A 19,537-nucleotide genomic window follows, 5' to 3' on the forward strand; every position below is an offset into this window, starting at 1 on the left:
AGGCCAAAGTTACATCGGAGAAGATGCCGTCACTGAGAGATTATTTTCATTTTGTGGTGGTTGGGGACCCCTGGTCTAGATTAGACTGTAACTCCTGCTCACAGCAGGTCCTAAAAGCTCCATAAAAAGCTTTCAACTGGTTCAAAATGCAGCATCAAGATTACTAACAGGAACTAAAAGAAGAGAGCAGTGTTTCCCCCAGGATTTCAGAAGGGTGTAGTGGGATTTCAGAAGGGTGTAGTGGGATTACAGAAGGGTGTAGTGGGATTTCAGAAGGGTGTAGTGGGATTTCAGAAGGGCGTAATGGGATTTCAGAAGGGTGTAGTGGGATTTCAGAAGGGCGCCGCCATGTTTGTAGTGATTACGCTGCTGGGCATGTTTCCCTCCCAGAATGCAAAGCACAGGTCAAATTGAATATGAAGAAACACCATGATGCAGAACGACATGAGCGGTGTCAACACCAGTGGACAGACAAAGTCAAACCATCAGGACAAAAGGAAATACAGGTTCAATACTACATGGCCTGTTCAATAGAGAATCATATGAATAAACGAAAATGTTAACATAAAGTCTCTAAAAGCACAGTAGGAGGTAGAGCTCCTGTGTTATGGAATCAGCTCCTGTCCATGTTAAAGAGGCGACACAGTCTCTTCATTTAAGACCAGGCTTAAAACGTTCCTCTTTAAATGACTTATGTTCAGGCCAGTTAGGAACAGAAATATAAAGCTACAGTTTAAGCTCCGCTGCCCTAGGAGCAACTCTGGGGGAAGTATGGCAACTTGAGCACTATCCTCTGATAAAGAGTAGTTTTTCTATCAAACAATATTTAATATTTAATTTCACGTGCAATCTTCTTCTTCTTCTTCTTCTTCTCTCACTTCTCCTGGAACAGACACATCGATGACCTGTGGATCCAGATGATCCTGAATTCCCTGGTGAAACGGTCTCTACTTCATTTGGACGATTCTTCATCTGCCTCAAAGAACTGGTTCTCCTCCTGAAGAACTGGTTCTCCTGATTGGCTCCAGCTCCACTGTCTGTCTCACACTTTTGGGCCCCGGCTTTAATATGAGGCTCCTCCAGCACAACACGATGTTATGACAATGGAAACTTATGTCATAGAAATAGAGTTTAGAAGTAAATAAAAGGATTCTTTAGCTTCAGAACTGAAATTTTAGCACTGCTGCCATGGCAACAAACATTCTAAAACATAATATTCCATCTCAGAATTGTCCTCAAAATGTCACTTTAGACCAGGAAATTGAAACATACATTTCAACCATCTCAATTTGGTTGGATTTTATAACATCTTATTTTGTTATGTTATAAAATGACATTTCTTTTTTAGAAGTATTGTTGTATTCAATGATACAATATTCATTGTATTCTGTTATATTTATGTTTAAAATGACATCAACATATGACTGTTCCAGCCATGAACCTGATGCACTTATGTCCTTCAATACAAACTGTGTCGGGCTGGGGCCCCTCGGAGCACTAGATGCCCCGTCCACGCAATGGGAGCAGCGGCACTGCTTTGACGTCAGGTTCTCCTCGTGACGTCAGGTTCTCCTCCGCGCTCCGGAACGGGATCGGTCAGTGTCGGTCAGAGCATCTCTGGGCGCATGGCAGGTGCGGCAGGGCGCATGGCAGGTGCGGCAGGGCGCGCGGAATGGGCGGCAGACCGCGCGGACGTGGCGGTGTCGCTGTCGCTCCTCGCGGGGGTCGTGCTGCTCGGTGACGCGCTGAGGCGGATGCTGCGGCGCCTCGCGCGCGGCGCGCTGGAGACGCACGCGGCGGAGTTCGTGTCCACGCTGCAGCTCTGCTGCTGCGCGCACGAGCTGCGCGTGCTCTCGGACGTTGGCAGGATCGAGCGTCGTCTCGCGCACACCCTGACGTACGTGGCCGCCGTGGTGCACGGATTCACCTTCAGAGGCGCCAACGGGAACCCCGCGTGTACGCTCGTGCACGCGTACCACCGGAGGCTCGTGCTCGACGCGGCGCTGCGGAGGATCGCGTGTCAGTTCACGGCTGCTGCGGCCGCGCGCGCTGTGATGCCGGTCGCATGGAGTCTGGGCGTGTCCCGGATGCACGTGCGGCACCGGGATCAAGACTTTCACTGCACGAGCCCCGTTGACGCGCCGCTCGTGGCTGCCGCGGTGGAACTGCTCTGCGCGTTCACGGTACAAACGGCGATGACGCGCACGCGCAATATGGAGGAAAAGTATCGCGTGCACGCGCTGGCAGCGGTCATTACCACCGTAGTGTACACAGGTGACGCCCGCCCACAGTCAAAACACACACACACACACACACACATCCAGCCACACACACACGAAAGTTAACCGTGTTTGTGTGCACAGGGGGCCCCAGCACAGGAGCCGTGTTTAACCCCGCGCTGGCCTTCTCCACACAGTTCCGCTGTGACGGCCGCTCACTCCCAGAGTACTGCCTGGTGTACTGGCTCGGCCCGGTGGTAGGTGTGTACCGTGTGACCCCGGTGTGTATGGTGTCCCGTACCGTGTGTATGACCCTGTGATAACTGGCTGCAGGGATGCTGGGCTCTGTGCTGCTCTGTGATTGGCTGGAAGCACTGAGACCTGCACGCTTGAGATGAAGAGGGTTCAGAGGTCAGGAGACCTGCAGGACGGGACAGTGAGGGGCCACAGCGCCTCAGGAGCCTCCTCACATAAGGCCCTGTACATGGACACGTCACTTTGAACCATTCCTGCCATTTTGTCACCCGTGCACACTTCACACTCGCATTAAATCTGGCTCTGATCAAGGACTAAACCCTGAACCAAACCTGGAATAGAACAGGACAAAACAATCCAAAAGGTTCAAACAATATTCTTCCTTCTTCAGTAGTTTTGCATGACACATTATTCCCGTCTATAATAAATAAATGATCGGACTGAGGGTGTGAACAGTGCATTTACTCTGTTATGACCTTAGCTCTTCCAGAACATCATTCTGTGAGGATGCTTTACACTCAAAGATCCTGAATGGCTTTTGTAAGATTCAATCAAAAATAATTAACACAATCTTACAAAACAAGTGCTTTTTATTGAAACTTCCATACAAACTCAGACTTTATTTAGACTCAAAATTGGGTTTTCTTGTACAAAATATTCACGTTGAGATGAACCAAACGAGAAGCAGCAGGTTGTCCAGCTGCAGGCTGTGGTCAGCACCACATCAGGCTGTGGTCAGCACCACATCAGGCTGTGGTCAGCACCACATCAGGCTGTGGTCAGCACCACATCAGGCTGTGGTCAGCACCACATCTGAGGAACACAGGCAGTGACGGGTGACCAGACTCGAGCTCAGACATGTGTGTGCTCCACTCACCAGGACTTAGTGATCCACATCTGCGTCTTCAAACTGGCCGACTTCTGCTGCTGCCTCCACCTCCATGCCATCTGCAACACACACACACTTACTTTAGTGCCAGCCCCACACACACACACACACTTACTTTAGTGCCAGCCCCACACACACACACACACACACACACTTTAGTGCCAGCCCCACACACACACACACACACACACACACACACACACACACACTTTAGTGCCAGCCACACACACTTTAGTGCCACACACACTTTAGTGCCAGCCACACACACTTTAGTGCCAGCCACACACACTTTAGTGCCAGCCACACACACTTTAGTGCCAGCCACACACACTTTAGTGCCAGCCACACACACTTTAGTGCCAGCCACACACACTTTAGTGCCAGCCACACACACTTTAGTGCCAGCCACACACACTTTAGTGCCAGCCACACACACTTTAGTGCCAGCCACACACACTTTAGTGCCAGCCACACACTTTAGTGCCACACACACACTATGTGCAATACATTTACCCGTCACAAAAATGACTATATCAACTTATGGCTAATATGGAACAATAAGTGACTTCTATGAGACATGGATACTGGCTGATGACCAAAGTGTTTCATTTGACTTTAGATTTGTTGCAGCTCATGTTTTTCTAAGATATTGTTCAGTTACAAAGAGTGGAATGATTTGGCTGTAGTGATTGTGACAGTGGCACAAAGTGTTTTTTTGGTGTCGCACATATTGCACTTCAAAATGAGTCATTGTGGCCTGGATTTGTGCATTTAAAGTAAAACTGAGATGATGGTGTCATGGGCCATGTATAGAAGGGAATCATTCGTGCCCAGCCTGAACCAGCTCCGTTAGATCCACCTTTTGCCCGCTTGTCCTGCCCAAGTGTCACACGCCCGTCACAAACCCCCCGTCTGCCCCACATAAAAGCCACTTGAAAGCCACTTGAGCCCCACAGAAATGGCAACTGACCTTCAAACTGGGCTCCGGACTCCTCTGTGCGGACCCCAGCCATGTGGTACTGCTGTGACACAGACTGAGCCAGCATGCCCTCCAGTCGCTCCAGCGTGGCCTGACCCTCAGCGGTCAGCGAGGACAGACCCTCTTCACACGTGTAGAAGGACGGCACGTCCCCCTGGCCCTGCTCTGGAGAGACGAGCAGAAAACAATAAATACGAGATTTACGGTGACGCCAACTTATGTTTAACCAATAAAATCAGCAAAACATTAGCATGAGCGGTTACACATTTATCGTTGTACCTCCAGTGCAGAACACATCCAACATGATCCAAACCCAAAGCATTACACGAGACACTAAACACGGCGTAGAGGCTTTGCAGAGAACAGACTGAGCCTGATGCAGCTGCGAGGAGGAAAACGTAGCAAAGACTTTTTGTCCCTAAAATTCTTTGTTTTTTCTGCATGTCTGGTATTTTGTCTTCCCCCAAACACATCATCTGATCCAGACCTGGACCTCCTGGAGGACCACGTGGACCAATGCTACAATAGACTCTGTACAATGATCACGCAGACTCACCACCTTCACCATCCACTCCTCAAGACAAACTGCTGCTCCAAATCAACAAGGACTTATCCACCGTAGAGGTCACACTTCCACTGCTCAACGCGCTGCAGAAAGAATCCCAAAGTCTCCACCAAAGCCAAGAACAGTCAACCACAAGATTCACTCGAAGCAGGAAACAAAAGCTCCATGGACTCGCTCCACCGTAACCACCACTGCACTCACCGCTAGGGCGGGGCCAAGACCCTCATGACCCTCATGATACGATACCTATCCAGATCATGTTTTTACTCTCAATGTATGAAATGTCATATTTATCCACAAAGCACTCATTTATAAATCCATTCTGCTCGAATAACTTCAGACATCCAACTGATCCAAATGAAATATGAGGAACACATTCTAGTATTGCATGTTTCATGGTCTGAACATCGACTGATCCTGATCTAAAAGTAAAAACACAACATTTAAAAAGCCTTTGGTGGTCGCCCCCTCTGTCTTTTCACAATAAGACTCCAGAATACAGACAGTTACTTATTTGTCAAAGGGCCTCAAGGAATGTTTGGCTGCTGTACTTGGCCAGGGTGCAGAGGGTACAGAGGGGTACAGAGGGGTACAGAGACCATTTAGCTGTGCCTGCCGCTCACATTCCTCTACGTGCCCACCATGATGTGCATTCCAAGGTTTGTCGACCTGTGCCACAGAAGAACACGGGCACTAAGATATCAGAACATGTTTCCAGTCCAACGTTGCAGCTCTGCACTCGGGACAGACATTAAGAACCACAGCCACATCTCTAAACACATGAGACGCCACTTCAGACCAGGCTTTTAGCTAGGATTTGAAAACACCCCGTCCAACCGGGGGCTTAAAAATTAAGGCTATGGAAAGCCAATGTGTTTCGCGATCTTTTTTCGACGCTTTTACTAAATAAAGCGGCGCTTTTAACGCGGAGACGATCTCGAGCGGCGTCCGCACGCCTCTCGTATCATAGACTTTCCATACTCTGGCGCCGCCTGCGCCTCTCGGCCGCGCGGGTCACATTCTGCCTCTTAGGAGCTGTTTTACGTGGTATTTGGCTGCGGAGGTTTCGCCATTTTCCAGACCACGGCTCAGCAGCCAATCAGAGCCACACTTTGTCGACCAATCAGCGCGCAGCATGCAAATTTTCACTTGTAAACAGTAAACTGTCATGGCGCGGACCACGGTGGACTATCGTCAAACGCTTCCCGGCCCAATTTAAAAACTTTTCTAAAATGTATTAATAAAAATTACACCGTCCTTGCCCTCGAAAATGTCCGTCCACATGTCGAGACATCCCGTCCAAAAGACGGGAAGACGGCCCTCTAGCTAAAAGCCTGCTTCAGACTCACCTACCTCTGGTTTAAACCAAAAACACGTCCAGAAGAAGAAAAAAAATCAAAAAGTGAACTTTTTGTAATCAGAAATTGCGGCCCATGCTTGGCTCCGCCCTCTCACCTGCCTCCTCCACCTCGTCTTCATCACCCTCGAAGTCCTCGTCAGAGTCCTGGTCACCTGGGTCAGGGTGCAGCGCCTGGCACTCGCACATGGCACTGAACATGGGCTCCACTGCACGGACACACACACACAGTCACACACAGTCACACAGTCACACACACACAGTCACACACACACAGTCACACACACACAGTCACACACACACAGTCACACACACACACAGTCACACACACACTCACACACACACACACACACAGTCACACACACAGTCACACACACACACACACACACAGTCACACACACACACACAGTCACACACACACACACAGTCACACACACACACACACACACACACACACAGTCACACACACACAGTCACACACACACAGTCACACACACACAGTCACACACACACAGTCACACACACACACAGTCACACACACACTCACACACACACACACACACAGTCACACACACAGTCACACACACACACACAGTCACACACACACACACAGTCACACACACACACACAGTCACACACACACACACAGTCACACACACACACACACACACAGTCACACACACACACACAGTCACACACACACAGTCACACACACACACACAGTCACACACACACACACAGTCACACACACACACACAGTCACACTCACACACACAGTCACTCACACACACAGTCACACACACACAGTCACACACACACACAGTCACACACACACACACAGTCACACACACAGTCACACACACAGTCACACACACACAGTCACACAGTCACACACACAGTCACACACACACACAGTCACACACACACAGTCACACACACACAGTCACACACACACACAGTCACACACACACAGTCACACACACACAGTCACACACACACAGTCACACACACACAGTCACACACACACACAGTCACACACACACACAGTCACACACACACACAGTCACACACACAGTCACACACACAGTCACACACACAGTCACACACACAGTCACACACACACACACACACACACACACACAGTCACACACACACACAGTCACACACACACAGTCACACACACACACACAGTCACACACAGTCACACACAGTCACACACACAGTCACACACACAGTCACACACACACAGTCACACACACACAGTCACACACACACAGTCACACACACACAGTCACACACACAGTCACACACAGAGGAGGAGGGGCGGTGTTAAAGTCAGAAGATCAGGATTATTGAACATACTGGTGGAGCTGGACAGAATCTGCTCGTTCATCGGCTAAACATGGAGTGAACTCGCTTGACTATTGTTACAGGAACATGTGCCGAGACAGGAAATGTGGATTTGAATAGTTGTCAATATCTTCGACATAATTCAAACATTATACTTAAGAAACAAGTGACCAAGCCTCACTTGTGTCACAACTTCTAGTTTTGTGCTCATTTGTAATGGCATATCTAACATCTAGGGATGTCACGATTATCAGGAGAAATATCACAATTTTACAGTTAAAGCAAAAGTAAAAGCAAAAAGAAAGGAAACATTCATTTTGTATTGTTTAAACTTGCAAATGTTTCTGAGAGAGGAAAAGTTACAACCATCATGGCCATAAATAGTCACGATAATTGGTTGGAAAAAATGGTTCCTCTGGACATTCTTATTCAAATCAATAACTGCTTTAAGACATGAAGTATTGACAGTCTGTATTTCAGTGATTACTGGACCTATGATTGTGAAACAACTGAAACAAGCTTGAAAATACAGAAAACTCTCAATATGCAAGAAACTTAAAAAAAAAAAAAAAAAAAAAAAGAAGCGCAGTCAGAAGTAGTGCTGGCTTCAGAGTTCAGTACTTTAATGATGCTTTGATAACATTTACTGAATGGTTCCAGGCTGTGAAATAGACGGGGGCCCCCGGGGCCCGCCGTGCCCCTCGAAAAAAAAAAAAATCACGATTTAACTAGTAATTTGTTCATATTCGGGGCATTTTCATCGCTTAAGTTTCGTTTTGACAGACACGCCCACTTCACACGTCTTCTCGCTTCTCATTGGCCGAGCGGTCTCCGTGATGTAATATCGATGGAAAGTGGGCATCTGATTGGCCGCTGCGTTCGTGTTGCGTTCACGTGTCCTCGGAAATGGCCGCTCTAATTTTCAGGGCAATGTATATATGTATATAATGTATATATGTTAGTAGTTTATTTTGTAGGACGTGATTTCATATATTCCACAAGATCTCCTTGTGTCAAATGCTGTAAACAGTATTTATTTTGTAAATAAGAAACATGATTATATTGAATTAAACAGTTTTAAAGATCATGATCTCTGGTTTATATGATTCAGTATTTGTGCTCTTCATATCAAATAACAGACAAAAGAACTTTAAATTGTTTTATGCTAATAACCGGGTTCAAAACAACACATTTATCTTGTTCTTATGACACCGCGCGCGCTTGTGGGCCCCTGATATTGCTTGAGGCCCCTAACTCAAAAGAAAATCTATTTCTCAGCCGGCGTTATTTTTCCTAAGTTATTAGCCAAAATTGTGAAAAAGGTTTACAGCATTTAAATCATATTATTCCTGTGCTACATATTTTTCTGAAACCTTCTCTTATGACATCTGCACAGTTCTAAATGAAAAGATGTGTGATTGACAGCGGCTCACGTGGCTCTCGTGCTCTTAAGTTTCACTTACATCAGAACTTTGACACCTTTACCTCCACGTTCACTTGGGTTATGGCAAAATTGCATCACATTTTAGCTGCGTCTTCACACAAACACGCTCCACACTTGATTCTAACCACTTTTACTTTGGGATTAAGCTTTACGCCTGGACCGAGGGGCATGACAATTGTGGCAAAGTCTGGATCATGCGCTTCCCGCAGACGTGACTGGAGGTGAACTCATGATGAAGCAGACTTTAGACACAAGGCCCTGCACTGAAGCCTGGATTTACTTCAGATATTTACAGGTCAGAGGATACACTGCCCCATAAACACTATGATCAAACATAGGTTTGGGTCTGTGTTGGCTCATCGATGCAGATCGCCATGGAACAGACAGTGTTATTTTTTGGTATCAGGACTTCTTGGAATTCTCTGAACTTTTTGGTCGATTTCTACTTGGAACATTCGGAGCCCCAGAGTTACTGTAATGGAGTTAAACATGCACTAATCACTGCTTTCATTTCCTGTGTGCATTCAAGTTTTTAATGTTTAAAAATGTGAATTTGATCATTTTGCCATTTTATTTTGAAAGACCGGAAGTGCACACTCCCGAGTGAGTGTCTTTTCTCAGAAGCTTCACTTCTGCGTGTTGCAGTCTGCGGAGGGTAAGTTTAACTCAACACTGTACGCAACAAAACACAAACAACATTTTTCATGCGGTGGATGTAGTTTTGTGCAAGTTGATGTGTTGATTTAAAGTTTTATATATATGATTTAACACGTGTGCTTCCATCTCACGTGGCGTTCTCACATGGAGCTGGTGTGTCGCTGTGTGAAGACATGTGTTCTGTCTGTCACAGGCGCAGAGGAGGAAAGTTCACTCCACACTGTCTTCCGTACACGGCGTGACGATGAACATGAAGTTACTTCACAGTGACCTTGGCCACGCTGACACTCACGTGAAGTCTTGTCGTTGGGCACAAATCGGATCTCTGTGATGGCTTTGTCCTCTTCACTCTCGCTGTCTTCATCGTCTTCAGCTAGCATTTCGGATTCATTTTCTTCTGAAACCAGAGGTACAAAGTTAACTCGTCTGCTGTAAAACTCTGCAGTGTCAGATAGTGCCACTGACCGCCAAGTTTGCCGTTGACCATGACGTAGAGGTGCTCCTGGGGAAAGGCGCTCACGTCTCTGGAGATGGCGTGCAGCCCGATGGAGGGATACTCCAGAGCGAAGCCAAGGCCCGAGCCATCGAACCACGACAGGCGCCTGCAGGTGCACAGAGTCAGGTGCACAGAGTCAGGTGCACAGAGTCAGGCTCATGGGGATAGAACATAGGAGCTGTTACTCAGTACAAGCTCTTAGCATTGCACTCTTCAGTAGCAGAGAAGAGTCTATGAACAAATCAACTATTCTGTGACAGGTTTCTAACCAATCATTAGAAAAAACAACTTTAGAACAAGCAGAATGTCATAATGACTCACATGGCTCATTCTTAGACGTTTGAAAAGATAAAATGTTAGAATTAGATGGAGACCAAGTTTGTTCTCCTTTTACAATATCTCATCCAATCAAGTCAATCCAATACAGTTGGAGAGTCAAAACATTTTTTAGATGGTAAAAAGCTGCTGATGTTATTGATTTGACGTGTTAAAGTTCAAGTCTGAGTCCATTATTATCCCCAGATTTAGAACTGGGTTTTAGAGCGAGACTCTGGAGGTGACGCCAAAACTTTCTCTTTGTTTCTGTGACTAAGACATTTCTGTCACAAATATGCGTGTGTCACTTCCTTTGTGTTTTTACTCTGAACTTTGCTATGCTTCATATGTAAGCAGCTAGCGGGTGAGCTCGTAGCTCTGTGCGTGTTTACATGTGGCAGGAGCAGCGGATACAGCGCAGACTTTGGACCACATCAGAACGCGTTTTAACCGGGAGGATTCAGAAAGCTCAAACTCTGCTGTGAACCAGGCTTTAGTTGTGTTCTTTGTTTATTTAGTCAACCTGTATGTGTGTGGAATGTTCATTACATTCATTATTACGATCTAGGCTACAGAGAAAGAGTAAGGGGCGGGACACACCCACAGGCAAATCCCTAGAATGACTGGTCTCGACCAATTAGAGGCGAGCATCAAAGCGCACCCGTGTGACCGTGTGATCTCCCTCATGCAGTTCAAGCCTGAGCCGGGTCGACGGGCCGTGCCGAGGGGCCACGAGGAGGTCTACCTGGAGGCCTACCTGGAGCCCTACGAAAAGATTATACCGCACTCCAAGTGTCTCAAGGGGCTTTCGCTCTCCCTGCGGTCACTGGACTCAGTTGTTGCTTTAAAGGCTCAGCTCAAAACCTTTTTATTCAGTCAGGCTTATTAAGTACAGTTGCTTTAGAGACTGATTTGACTGTATATTGTTGTGTGTTGCTCACTGTAAGTTCTGTGTTTTTATTGTTTTATTGTGTTTTTGTGAAGCACTTTGTAACTTTGGTCTGTGAAAGGTGCTATGCAAATAAAATGTACAAACTTACTTTGTGGGATGGACTACGCGCACTAATCTAAGAGGCGGGAAAGTGTTGTTTGTGTTTTAGACTTTTACAGTGTTTCGTGTGCGAAGAAGAGTCAGACAAGGAACCGGCCGTTTGCATTCTGCTCCTTACTTTAACTGCTTTTAACCTACACATTTTTATACTGGTGACTTTAAAAGATTGTGTTTCCTGTAACCCGACCGACCTGGATTTCAAAATAAAGAAAACCTGACCTTAAACATTGTATTGCATTGTATTTACCGGTCGTACGTTTCGAGAATGTCAAATTGAGAGAGAGAATCCAAAAGCTGCGGGAAAAAAAATTCAGGATTGTAAGATATGAACTGCACTTTTGAGAAGATGGTTTTCCCTCTGGGCGTGTCCATGTTTGCAGATGTCGGCACTAGATCAGACACTCCTAACTCACGGAAGTCAGAATCAGTTCGGAGTGTATGATCTAGTGCCTGTGACGGTCGAAAAGTGCTCAAATCGCGTAGTGACAATGAGAAAACAGTGCGAGGGCGACACTGGCGCCGGTCACGGGTTCAATCGCCACAGTCAAGGTTCTGCAGGGGGCGGAGCCACCGCTGCGCATGGCTCTTTTCCTGTGGTTGGACTAGTTTAGATGGAGAGAACTATTTTATTCAATATCTGCACCAATAAGGACACTTCAATGCTCACTTCTGAGAAAAGAACTGTCTGCAAAACCTGTGCCAGGACTTTAAAATATATTTAAAAATAATATCCGACCTACCGTAAAATAGTATATTTTGCAATAAAAACTTCTTGTCCATTTCTTAACTGTGGAACAGCAAATACTGGTGCGAGAAGCTGAAGAATGAGGGCCTGAGTGTAACGTGTGATCGGCAGATCATCGATCAGTGGATAATTGATCGGAGACGACACTGATGCCTGGAGTGTGATGATAGGGTGCCTGGAGTGTGATGATAGGGTGCCAGGAGTGTGGTGATAGGGTGCCAGGAGTGTGGTGATAGGGTGCCAGGAGTGTGGTGATAGGGTGCCTGGAGTGTGATGATAGGGTGCCTGGAGTGTGATGATAGGGTGCCTGGAGTGTGATGATAGGGTGCCTGGAGTGTGATGATAGGGTGCCTGGAGTGTGATGATAGGGTGCCAGGAGTGTGGTGATAGGGTGCCAGGAGTGTGGTGATAGGGTGCCTGGAGTGTGATGATAGGGTGCCTGGAGTGTGATGATAGGGTGCCTGGAGTGTGATGATAGGGTGCCTGGAGTGTGATGATAGGGTGCCTGGAGTGTGATGATAGGGTGCCTGGGAGTGTGATGATAGGGTGCCTGGAGTGTGATGATAGGGTGCCTGGAGTGTGATGATAGGGTGCCTGGAGTGTGATGATAGGGTGCCTGGAGTGTGATGATAGGGTGCCTGGAGTGTGATGATAGGGTGCCTGGAGTGTGATGATAGGGTGCCTGGAGTGTGATGATAGGGTGCCAGGAGTGTGATGATAGGGTGCCAGGAGTGTGGTGATAGGGTGCCAGGAGTGTGGTGATAGGGTGCCTGGAGTGTGGTGATAGGGTGCCTGGAGTGTGATGATAGGGTGCCTGGAGTGTGATGATAGGGTGCCTGGAGTGTGATGATAGGGTGCCTGGAGTGTGATGATAGGGTGCCTGGAGTGTGATGATAGGGTGCCTGGAGTGTGATGATAGGGTGCCTGGAGTGTGATGATAGGGTGCCTGGAGTGTGATGATAGGGTGCCTGGAGTGTGATGATAGGGTGCCTGGAGTGTGATGATAGGGTGCCTGGAGTGTGATGATAGGGTGCCTGGAGTGTGATGATAGGGTGCCTGGAGTGTGATGATAGGGTGCCTGGAGTGTGATGATAGGGTGCCTGGAGTGTGATGATAGGGTGCCTGGAGTGTGATGATAGGGTGCCTGGAGTGTGATGATAGGGTGCCTGGAGTGTGATGATAGGGTGCCTGGAGTGTGATGATAGGGTGCCTGGAGTGTGATGATAGGGTGCCTGGAGTGTGATGATAGGGTGCCTGGAGTGTGATGATAGGGTGCCTGGAGTGTGATGATAGGGTGCCTGGAGTGTGATGATAGGGTGCCTGGAGTGTGATGATAGGGTGCCTGGAGTGTGATGATAGGGTGCCTGGAGTGTGATGATAGGGTGCCTGGAGTGTGATGATAGGGTGCCTGGAGTGTGATGATAGGGTGCCTGGAGTGTGATGATAGGGTGCCAGGAGTGTGATGATAGGGTGCCAGGAGTGTGATGATAGGGTGCCAGGAGTGTGATGATAGGGTGCCAGGAGTGTGATGATAGGGTGCCAGGAGTGTGATGATAGGGTGCCAGGAGTGTGATGATAGGGTGCCAGTAGGGTGCCAGAAGTGTGATGATAGGGTGCCAGTAGGGTGCCAGTAGGGTGATGATAGGGTGCCAGGAGTGTGATGATAGGGTGCCTGGAGTGTGATGATAGGGTGCCTGGAGTGTGATGATAGGGTGCCTGGAGTGTGATGATAGGGTGCCAGGAGTGTGATGATAGGGTGCCAGGAGTGTGATGATAGGGTGCCAGGAGTGTGATAGGGTGCCTGGAGTGTGATGATAGGGTGCCTGGAGTGTGATGATAGGGTGCCTGGAGTGTGATGATAGGGTGCCTGGAGTGTGATGATAGGGTGCCTGGAGTGTGATGATAGGGTGCCTGGAGTGTGATGATAGGGTGCCTGGAGTGTGATGATAGGGTGCCAGGAGTGTGGTGATAGGGTGCCAGGAGTGTGGTGATAGGGTGCCAGGAGTGTGGTGATAGGGTGCCTGGAGTGTGGTGATAGGGTGCCTGGAGTGTGATGATAGGGTGCCTGGAGTGTGATGATAGGGTGCCTGGAGTGTGATGATAGGGTGCCTGGAGTGTGATGATAGGGTGCCTGGAGTGTGATGATAGGGTGCCTGGAGTGTGATGATAGGGTGCCTGGAGTGTGATGATAGGGTGCCTGGAGTGTGATGATAGGGTGCCAGGAGTGTGATGATAGGGTGCCAGGAGTGTGATGATAGGGTGCCAGGAGTGTGATGATAGGGTGCCAGGAGTGTGATGATAGGGTGCCTGGAGTGTGATGATAGGGTGCCTGGAGTGTGATGATAGGGTGCCTGGAGTGTGATGATAGGGTGCCTGGAGTGTGATGATAGGGTGCCTGGAGTGTGATGATAGGGTGCCTGGAGTGTGATGATAGGGTGCCTGGAGTGTGATGATAGGGTGCCTGGAGTGTGATGATAGGGTGCCTGGAGTGTGATGATAGGGTGCCTGGAGTGTGATGATAGGGTGCCTGGAGTGTGATGATAGGGTGCCTGGAGTGTGATGATAGGGTGCCTGGAGTGTGATGATAGGGTGCCTGGAGTGTGATGATAGGGTGCCAGGAGTGTGATGATAGGGTGCCAGGAGTGTGATGATAGGGTGCCTGGAGTGTGATGATAGGGTGCCAGTAGGGTGCCAGGAGTGTGATGATAGGGTGCCTGGAGTGTGATAGGGTGCCTGGAGTGTGATGATAGGGTGCCTGGAGTGTGATGATAGGGTGCCTGGAGTGTGATGATAGGGTGCCTGGAGTGTGATAGGGTGCCTGGAGTGTGATAGGGTGCCTGGAGTGTGATGATAGGGTGCCTGGAGTGTGATGATAGGGTGCCTGGAGTGTGATAGGGTGGCATGTGCATTCACTGCCACCTCCTCTGATTGAAATTAAGTATGTGCTTTACTGTAAAAACTACCACTTGTAGCGCTGCCTCTCGGCTGAGCCCAGAGCAGGAGTTTTACATCAAGTTCATCTTTCTGTCTCGCGGCTGAAGCGGATGATGCGTTCTGTCCGTCACTCACGTTTCAGAAACGTAGAGCGTCCCGCAGCCGAGCCGCTGTCCGTCCATCACCGCCGTGGTTTCAGCCTGCTCGTGCCGCACGCCCTCGGTGGGCAGAAGAAGCTGTTTGAGGACCACCATCGTGACCGGGAGTGACGGGATGTGACAGAAGTCCTGCAGAAGCAGCGCGGGAAGAACCGGACGCGGCGGGAGACGTGAGTGCAGCCGTGAAACCGTGAGCCAGTCCCGGGGAAACCGTGAGCCAGTCCCGGGGAAACCGTGAGCCAGTCCCGGGGAAACCGTGAGCCAGTCCCGGGCACACGCGGCGCTACAGTGACAGACGAGCGAGGAGCGGGCTTAGACAAAACGGACTAACTTCTGCCCCATGTGAGGAGCGTTCAAACTGTGTCGTAGCAGCCACGGACTTCCGCTGACGTAATATCCGGGAGAACGCCATTCCACTTCCGGTTATATTCTGATATATTTATTTAAAACATTTATTGGTAACTAAACTAGCCGATTTGAATGTGGAAATGCTTTGCTTTTACCATATTTTTTATTATCAATAAAATTTAAGAATTACACTTAACATACAACTAATAATACATATCCTCAAAATAAATTCATCATCTTTTGTTGTTCTTTTTCTCGTAAATGTATCTGGATCTACAACAGTTTACAGTATATTTATAAAAGTTAAAAAGCATATTCAGATTGAATGCAAATCTTGAATGCAGAATGTGAAGATTACTTAAAGTCGATATGACACGATTATGTTTTAGATCTGACCAAATATTTTGCTTATTCGTCCCCATTTTGACCATTTTTGTCTGTTTGGACATGGACACAACGGTAGAGGTAATACCACAACTGGTACCTAGAAACTATACCACAATCCATACAACTTACAACACAGTTATGATTTGACAAACAAAAATACCATATAACTCCTTTATTTAGTAACTTGCAAATCCCAGGTATGACCTCAAGACCGCCACTGTGCTTGATTTATATTGGGTCTGTGCCCACGCCTGCAGCCGATACACATGGCCTTGATAGTTCACCTGCTGTTGTCAAGTCTGCTCAGGTGTTCATCAACTTCAAAGTCAAACAGGCCAAAGGGGGTGCAAAAAGCAGTTTTAGTCTTATCCAGCTCTGATACCACTACCTGATGGTAGCCACTAGCCAGTTCTCTAGTAGAGAACCATTCAGCTCCCGAATCTCGGTAAAGGAAAGGCGTCTTTCCTTGTTTTGCCATTTAACAGTCTATAATCAACGCACAACCTAAGACTGCAACCCCTTTTTCTGACTAAAAAAATAGGAGAGGCAAAAGGGCTACAGCTCTCTCTTATGACCTGGGTGTCCAGCAATTTATGGATATGAGCCCTCACCTGATCATAATCCGAGGGAGAGATCCGCCTGTATCTTTGACTAACCGGGGCATCGTCAGTCAAAGGGGTGTCATGTGTGATTAGTACAACCAAGTACAAGTCTAAGTCAGATGACGCAAATGCACCCTCATGTTGTAATAAAAATGACCGAACATTTTGCTGTTCCAACTCTGTTAATGTAGTAAGATCAAGGGATTCATTTGCTGTCTGACTGAAGAAAGTGAGGCAGTGTGGGAGGAAACATCCTGTTGTTCAATTAGGGACACACCTTTGGGTAAGTAACCAGTTCAGCTTGAGTTAAGAATGCATTAGGCTGGCGAGGATGTAAAACTACCTCAGTTTCCCCCACATTAACCACTGGGATATACACAGTACCTTGGCGTACAGTAACCATGGTGAGGGGAACCAGGAGACCCTCTGGGAGCGGGATGCCAGCCTCCAGTGGTTCAATCAGTGCTGCACCTGTGGACTCACATGTCACAGCTACTCACTTCATTGGACCCCCGGCCTCTCACTTTTCCCTTCTCTGGTCAGGGGGCTTGAGTGGCTTTAAGATGGCATTGCTGTAATGCCTGTTGCCACTTTTATGACTTTCATGCACTAATATACCTTTAACATCTGCTGGCGCGTGCTGTCTGGGGGTCTTTAACCACTAAAACGCCTCATGGGGGAACCAAAGATTTCCACATCCAGTTCAACATAATCGACATACGGTATATCAAAGCCATTTGCTGCCGTCAGTTGTAACCAATACAGGACCAAGAAACGGTGCGAAAGTTCGAATGTATTGAGGATAGCACAGACTCTGTATCTAAAAGATTTGCAGTAACATCACCGAAACCAAAAGTAACTATTACCTCAGGGCATGGTGCGAGGAGGCTCTGCACGGCGTGTGGTGAACCTGCTTGTGAGGTAAACGAGCCGATGTTTTCCCCATCTGACGTTTGACTCCTCACATCAGGGGGAAGGAGTTTCCCGCCTCCTGAGTAGACAAGGTTACAGCTGTGGGCGGAGCAGGTCTGGGCTGTGGTCGGCTTTTGCTAAATATCCTGGTTGCCGGCAACGGCGGCAGTTAAGTGTATTAAATCTCCCCGGTCCTGCCGGGCGTCGAGAGGTTGCCAACATATGTAAATAAGCTTATTTATTTTCATTTTTTTTATCTTATAGCCTATTTTTATTTCATCCTATAGCAGATTTAAATTGTTTTTCTTTTGGACTTATATAGGTTGCTTTATCATTTTATCATTGTTTCATGTGGCACAGAATCACCAAAGCAAGTTTGTGATTTTATTTATTTATTTATTTAACGTGCTGCTCTCGTGGGGACGAGCCAGAACCAGGCTCTGCAGGTGAACCAGGCTCTGCAGGTGAACCAGGCTCTGCAGGTGAACCAGGCTCTGCAGGTGAACCAGGCTCTGCAGGTGAACCAGGCTCTGCAGGTGAACCAGGCTCTGCAGGTGAACCAGGCTCTGCAGGTGAACCAGGCTCTGCAGGTGAACCAGGCTCTGCAGGTGAACCAGGCTTTGCAGGTGAACCAGGCTCTGCAGGTGAACCAGGCTCTGCAGGTGAACCAGGCTCTGCAGGTGAACCAGGCTCTGCAGGTGAACCAGGCTCTGCAGGTGAACCAGGCTCTGCAGGTGAACCAGGCTTGACACGTGGCAGGACTAATCAGCAGTCCACGCCACAAGGAAATGATACTCAGATTTGGGGAAAAAAATCGTCCATTGCGCCTTTAATTTCAGTCCAAAACCTTTGGACCACAGGACAGTCCCAGAATACGTTATCATGGTTTGCCTCCTTAGTGCATTTCTCCATCAGTTTGTATTTCCCAGTGAATAATGTGCACTTTGACATGGTTTTATGAAAAAACTGATATATTCTTCCAACCCAACTTTCTCCAAGCATGTGATTGGATGTCCTCCACAGGGATGTACAAACACTCTCAAAGACCACTCTCTCCCTCCCACTTAAAAAAAAAAAAGATTTAGTAAAGTAGCAGAAGACAGCAGTAACTGTCCAGATTAGAAATGCATTGATATAATTTAGATATTGTTCCCATTGAAAGCTCCAATGTATAACCCTTGATAAACATCTCAGTCAGAGGGTCATTAGCTTAAAATTCTTTAGTTTAAATTATTGGTTATAATAACTCCTTATTTGTAAAAACCTATATAAATCTATCTACCTGCGTTGCATCAATGGAATTTCCCCATGTGGGACAATAAAGGATTATCTTATCTTAAATCCTGGTTCTTCAAGTCAAAGGATTTTTTCAACATATCAAAGCTTTTCATGTGATTCTCTTTTATCAACTCGTGAAAAACTTCTATACTTTTTGTCCTCCAGACCTTGAGTCTCAGGTCAGTTCTATTTGTACAAAACCTTTGGTCATAAAGTTTTACCAGTTTAAGTTTGTAACGTTTGTTCTGATCAGCTCCTTCCATGTTGTAAGAACAAATTTCACCCAGGGATTCTTCACTTCCTCCTCATGACTGTACAGGAACCCCCGGCACCACATGACTCTCAGTATGAGACCTGTACAGGAACCTCAGGCACCACATTACTCTCAGTATAAGACCTGTACAGGAACCCCCGGCACCACATGACTCTCAGTATAAGGCCTGTACAGGAACCCCCGGTACCACATGACTCTCAGTATAAGACCTGTACAGGAACCCCCGGCACCACTATACTCTCAGTATAAGGCCTGTACAGGAACCCCCGGTACCACATTACTCTCAGTATAAGACCTGTACAGGAACCCCCGGCACCACTAT

The 19,537-nt window shown here is 47.6% G+C and overlaps 2 protein-coding genes across 4 annotated transcripts; one reads left to right on the forward strand and one right to left on the reverse strand.

The window, feature by feature from the left end:
• The first annotated feature begins 1,646 nt into the window (after positions 1-1,646).
• Positions 1,647-2,699, forward strand: aqp11 (aquaporin 11). The gene is made up of 3 exons (XM_072459898.1): positions 1,647-2,274; positions 2,364-2,480; positions 2,553-2,699. Exons 1-3 carry the CDS (start codon positions 1,647-1,649, stop codon positions 2,615-2,617), a joined length of 810 nt encoding a protein of 269 aa, XP_072315999.1. The 3' UTR covers positions 2,618-2,699.
• A 569-nt stretch (positions 2,700-3,268) lies between these two features.
• On the reverse strand, positions 3,269-15,611 carry clns1a (chloride channel, nucleotide-sensitive, 1A). 3 transcript variants are annotated; one of them, XM_072459907.1, is made up of 7 exons: positions 15,392-15,577; positions 10,181-10,317; positions 10,008-10,112; positions 6,363-6,473; positions 4,334-4,507; positions 3,352-3,422; positions 3,269-3,287 (listed from the first exon to the last, which is right to left on the reverse strand). In XM_072459907.1, exons 1-6 carry the CDS (start codon positions 15,508-15,510, stop codon positions 3,358-3,360), a joined length of 711 nt encoding a protein of 236 aa, XP_072316008.1. In that variant the 5' UTR covers positions 15,511-15,577; the 3' UTR covers positions 3,269-3,287; positions 3,352-3,357. The 3 variants fall into 3 exon arrangements, with proteins under 3 accessions (XP_072316008.1, XP_072316015.1, XP_072316000.1); XM_072459914.1 differs by lacking the exon at positions 3,269-3,287 and having other exon boundaries at positions 3,319-3,422; positions 10,008-10,109; positions 15,392-15,611; XM_072459899.1 differs by lacking the exon at positions 3,269-3,287 and having other exon boundaries at positions 3,320-3,422; positions 15,392-15,576.
• Between the last annotated feature and the right edge of the window lie 3,926 nt (positions 15,612-19,537).

This window comes from Eucyclogobius newberryi, unplaced genomic scaffold (assembly GCF_026437365.1).
Source record: "Eucyclogobius newberryi isolate DKJ021-1_F unplaced genomic scaffold, fEucNew1.0.hap1 SCAF_10, whole genome shotgun sequence".
Lineage (NCBI taxonomy): Eukaryota > Metazoa > Chordata > Actinopteri > Gobiiformes > Gobiidae > Eucyclogobius > Eucyclogobius newberryi.

What these genes read in the sequence shown, in the direction of transcription:
- aqp11 (XM_072459898.1), top strand. Translation starts at nt 1,647, where the DNA reads ATGGCAGGTGCGGCAGGGCGCGCGGAATGGGCGGCAGACCGCGCGGAC. An exon ending in TACCACCGTAGTGTACACAG is followed by an intron (nt 2,275 to 2,363) that starts GTGACGCCCGCC and finishes TTGTGTGCACAG; the next exon opens with GGGGCCCCAGCACAGGAGCC. An exon ending in CTGGCTCGGCCCGGTGGTAG is followed by an intron (nt 2,481 to 2,552) that starts GTGTGTACCGTG and finishes AACTGGCTGCAG; the next exon opens with GGATGCTGGGCTCTGTGCTG.
- clns1a (XM_072459907.1), bottom strand. Translation starts at nt 15,510, where the DNA reads ATGGTGGTCCTCAAACAGCTTCTTCTGCCCACCGAGGGCGTGCGGCAC. An exon ending in ACGCTCTACGTTTCTGAAAC is followed by an intron (nt 10,318 to 15,391) that starts GTGAGTGACGGA and finishes GTGCACCTGCAG; the next exon opens with GCGCCTGTCGTGGTTCGATG. An exon ending in GCCCAACGACAAGACTTCAC is followed by an intron (nt 6,474 to 10,007) that starts GTGAGTGTCAGC and finishes GTGTCCGTGCAG; the next exon opens with TGGAGCCCATGTTCAGTGCC.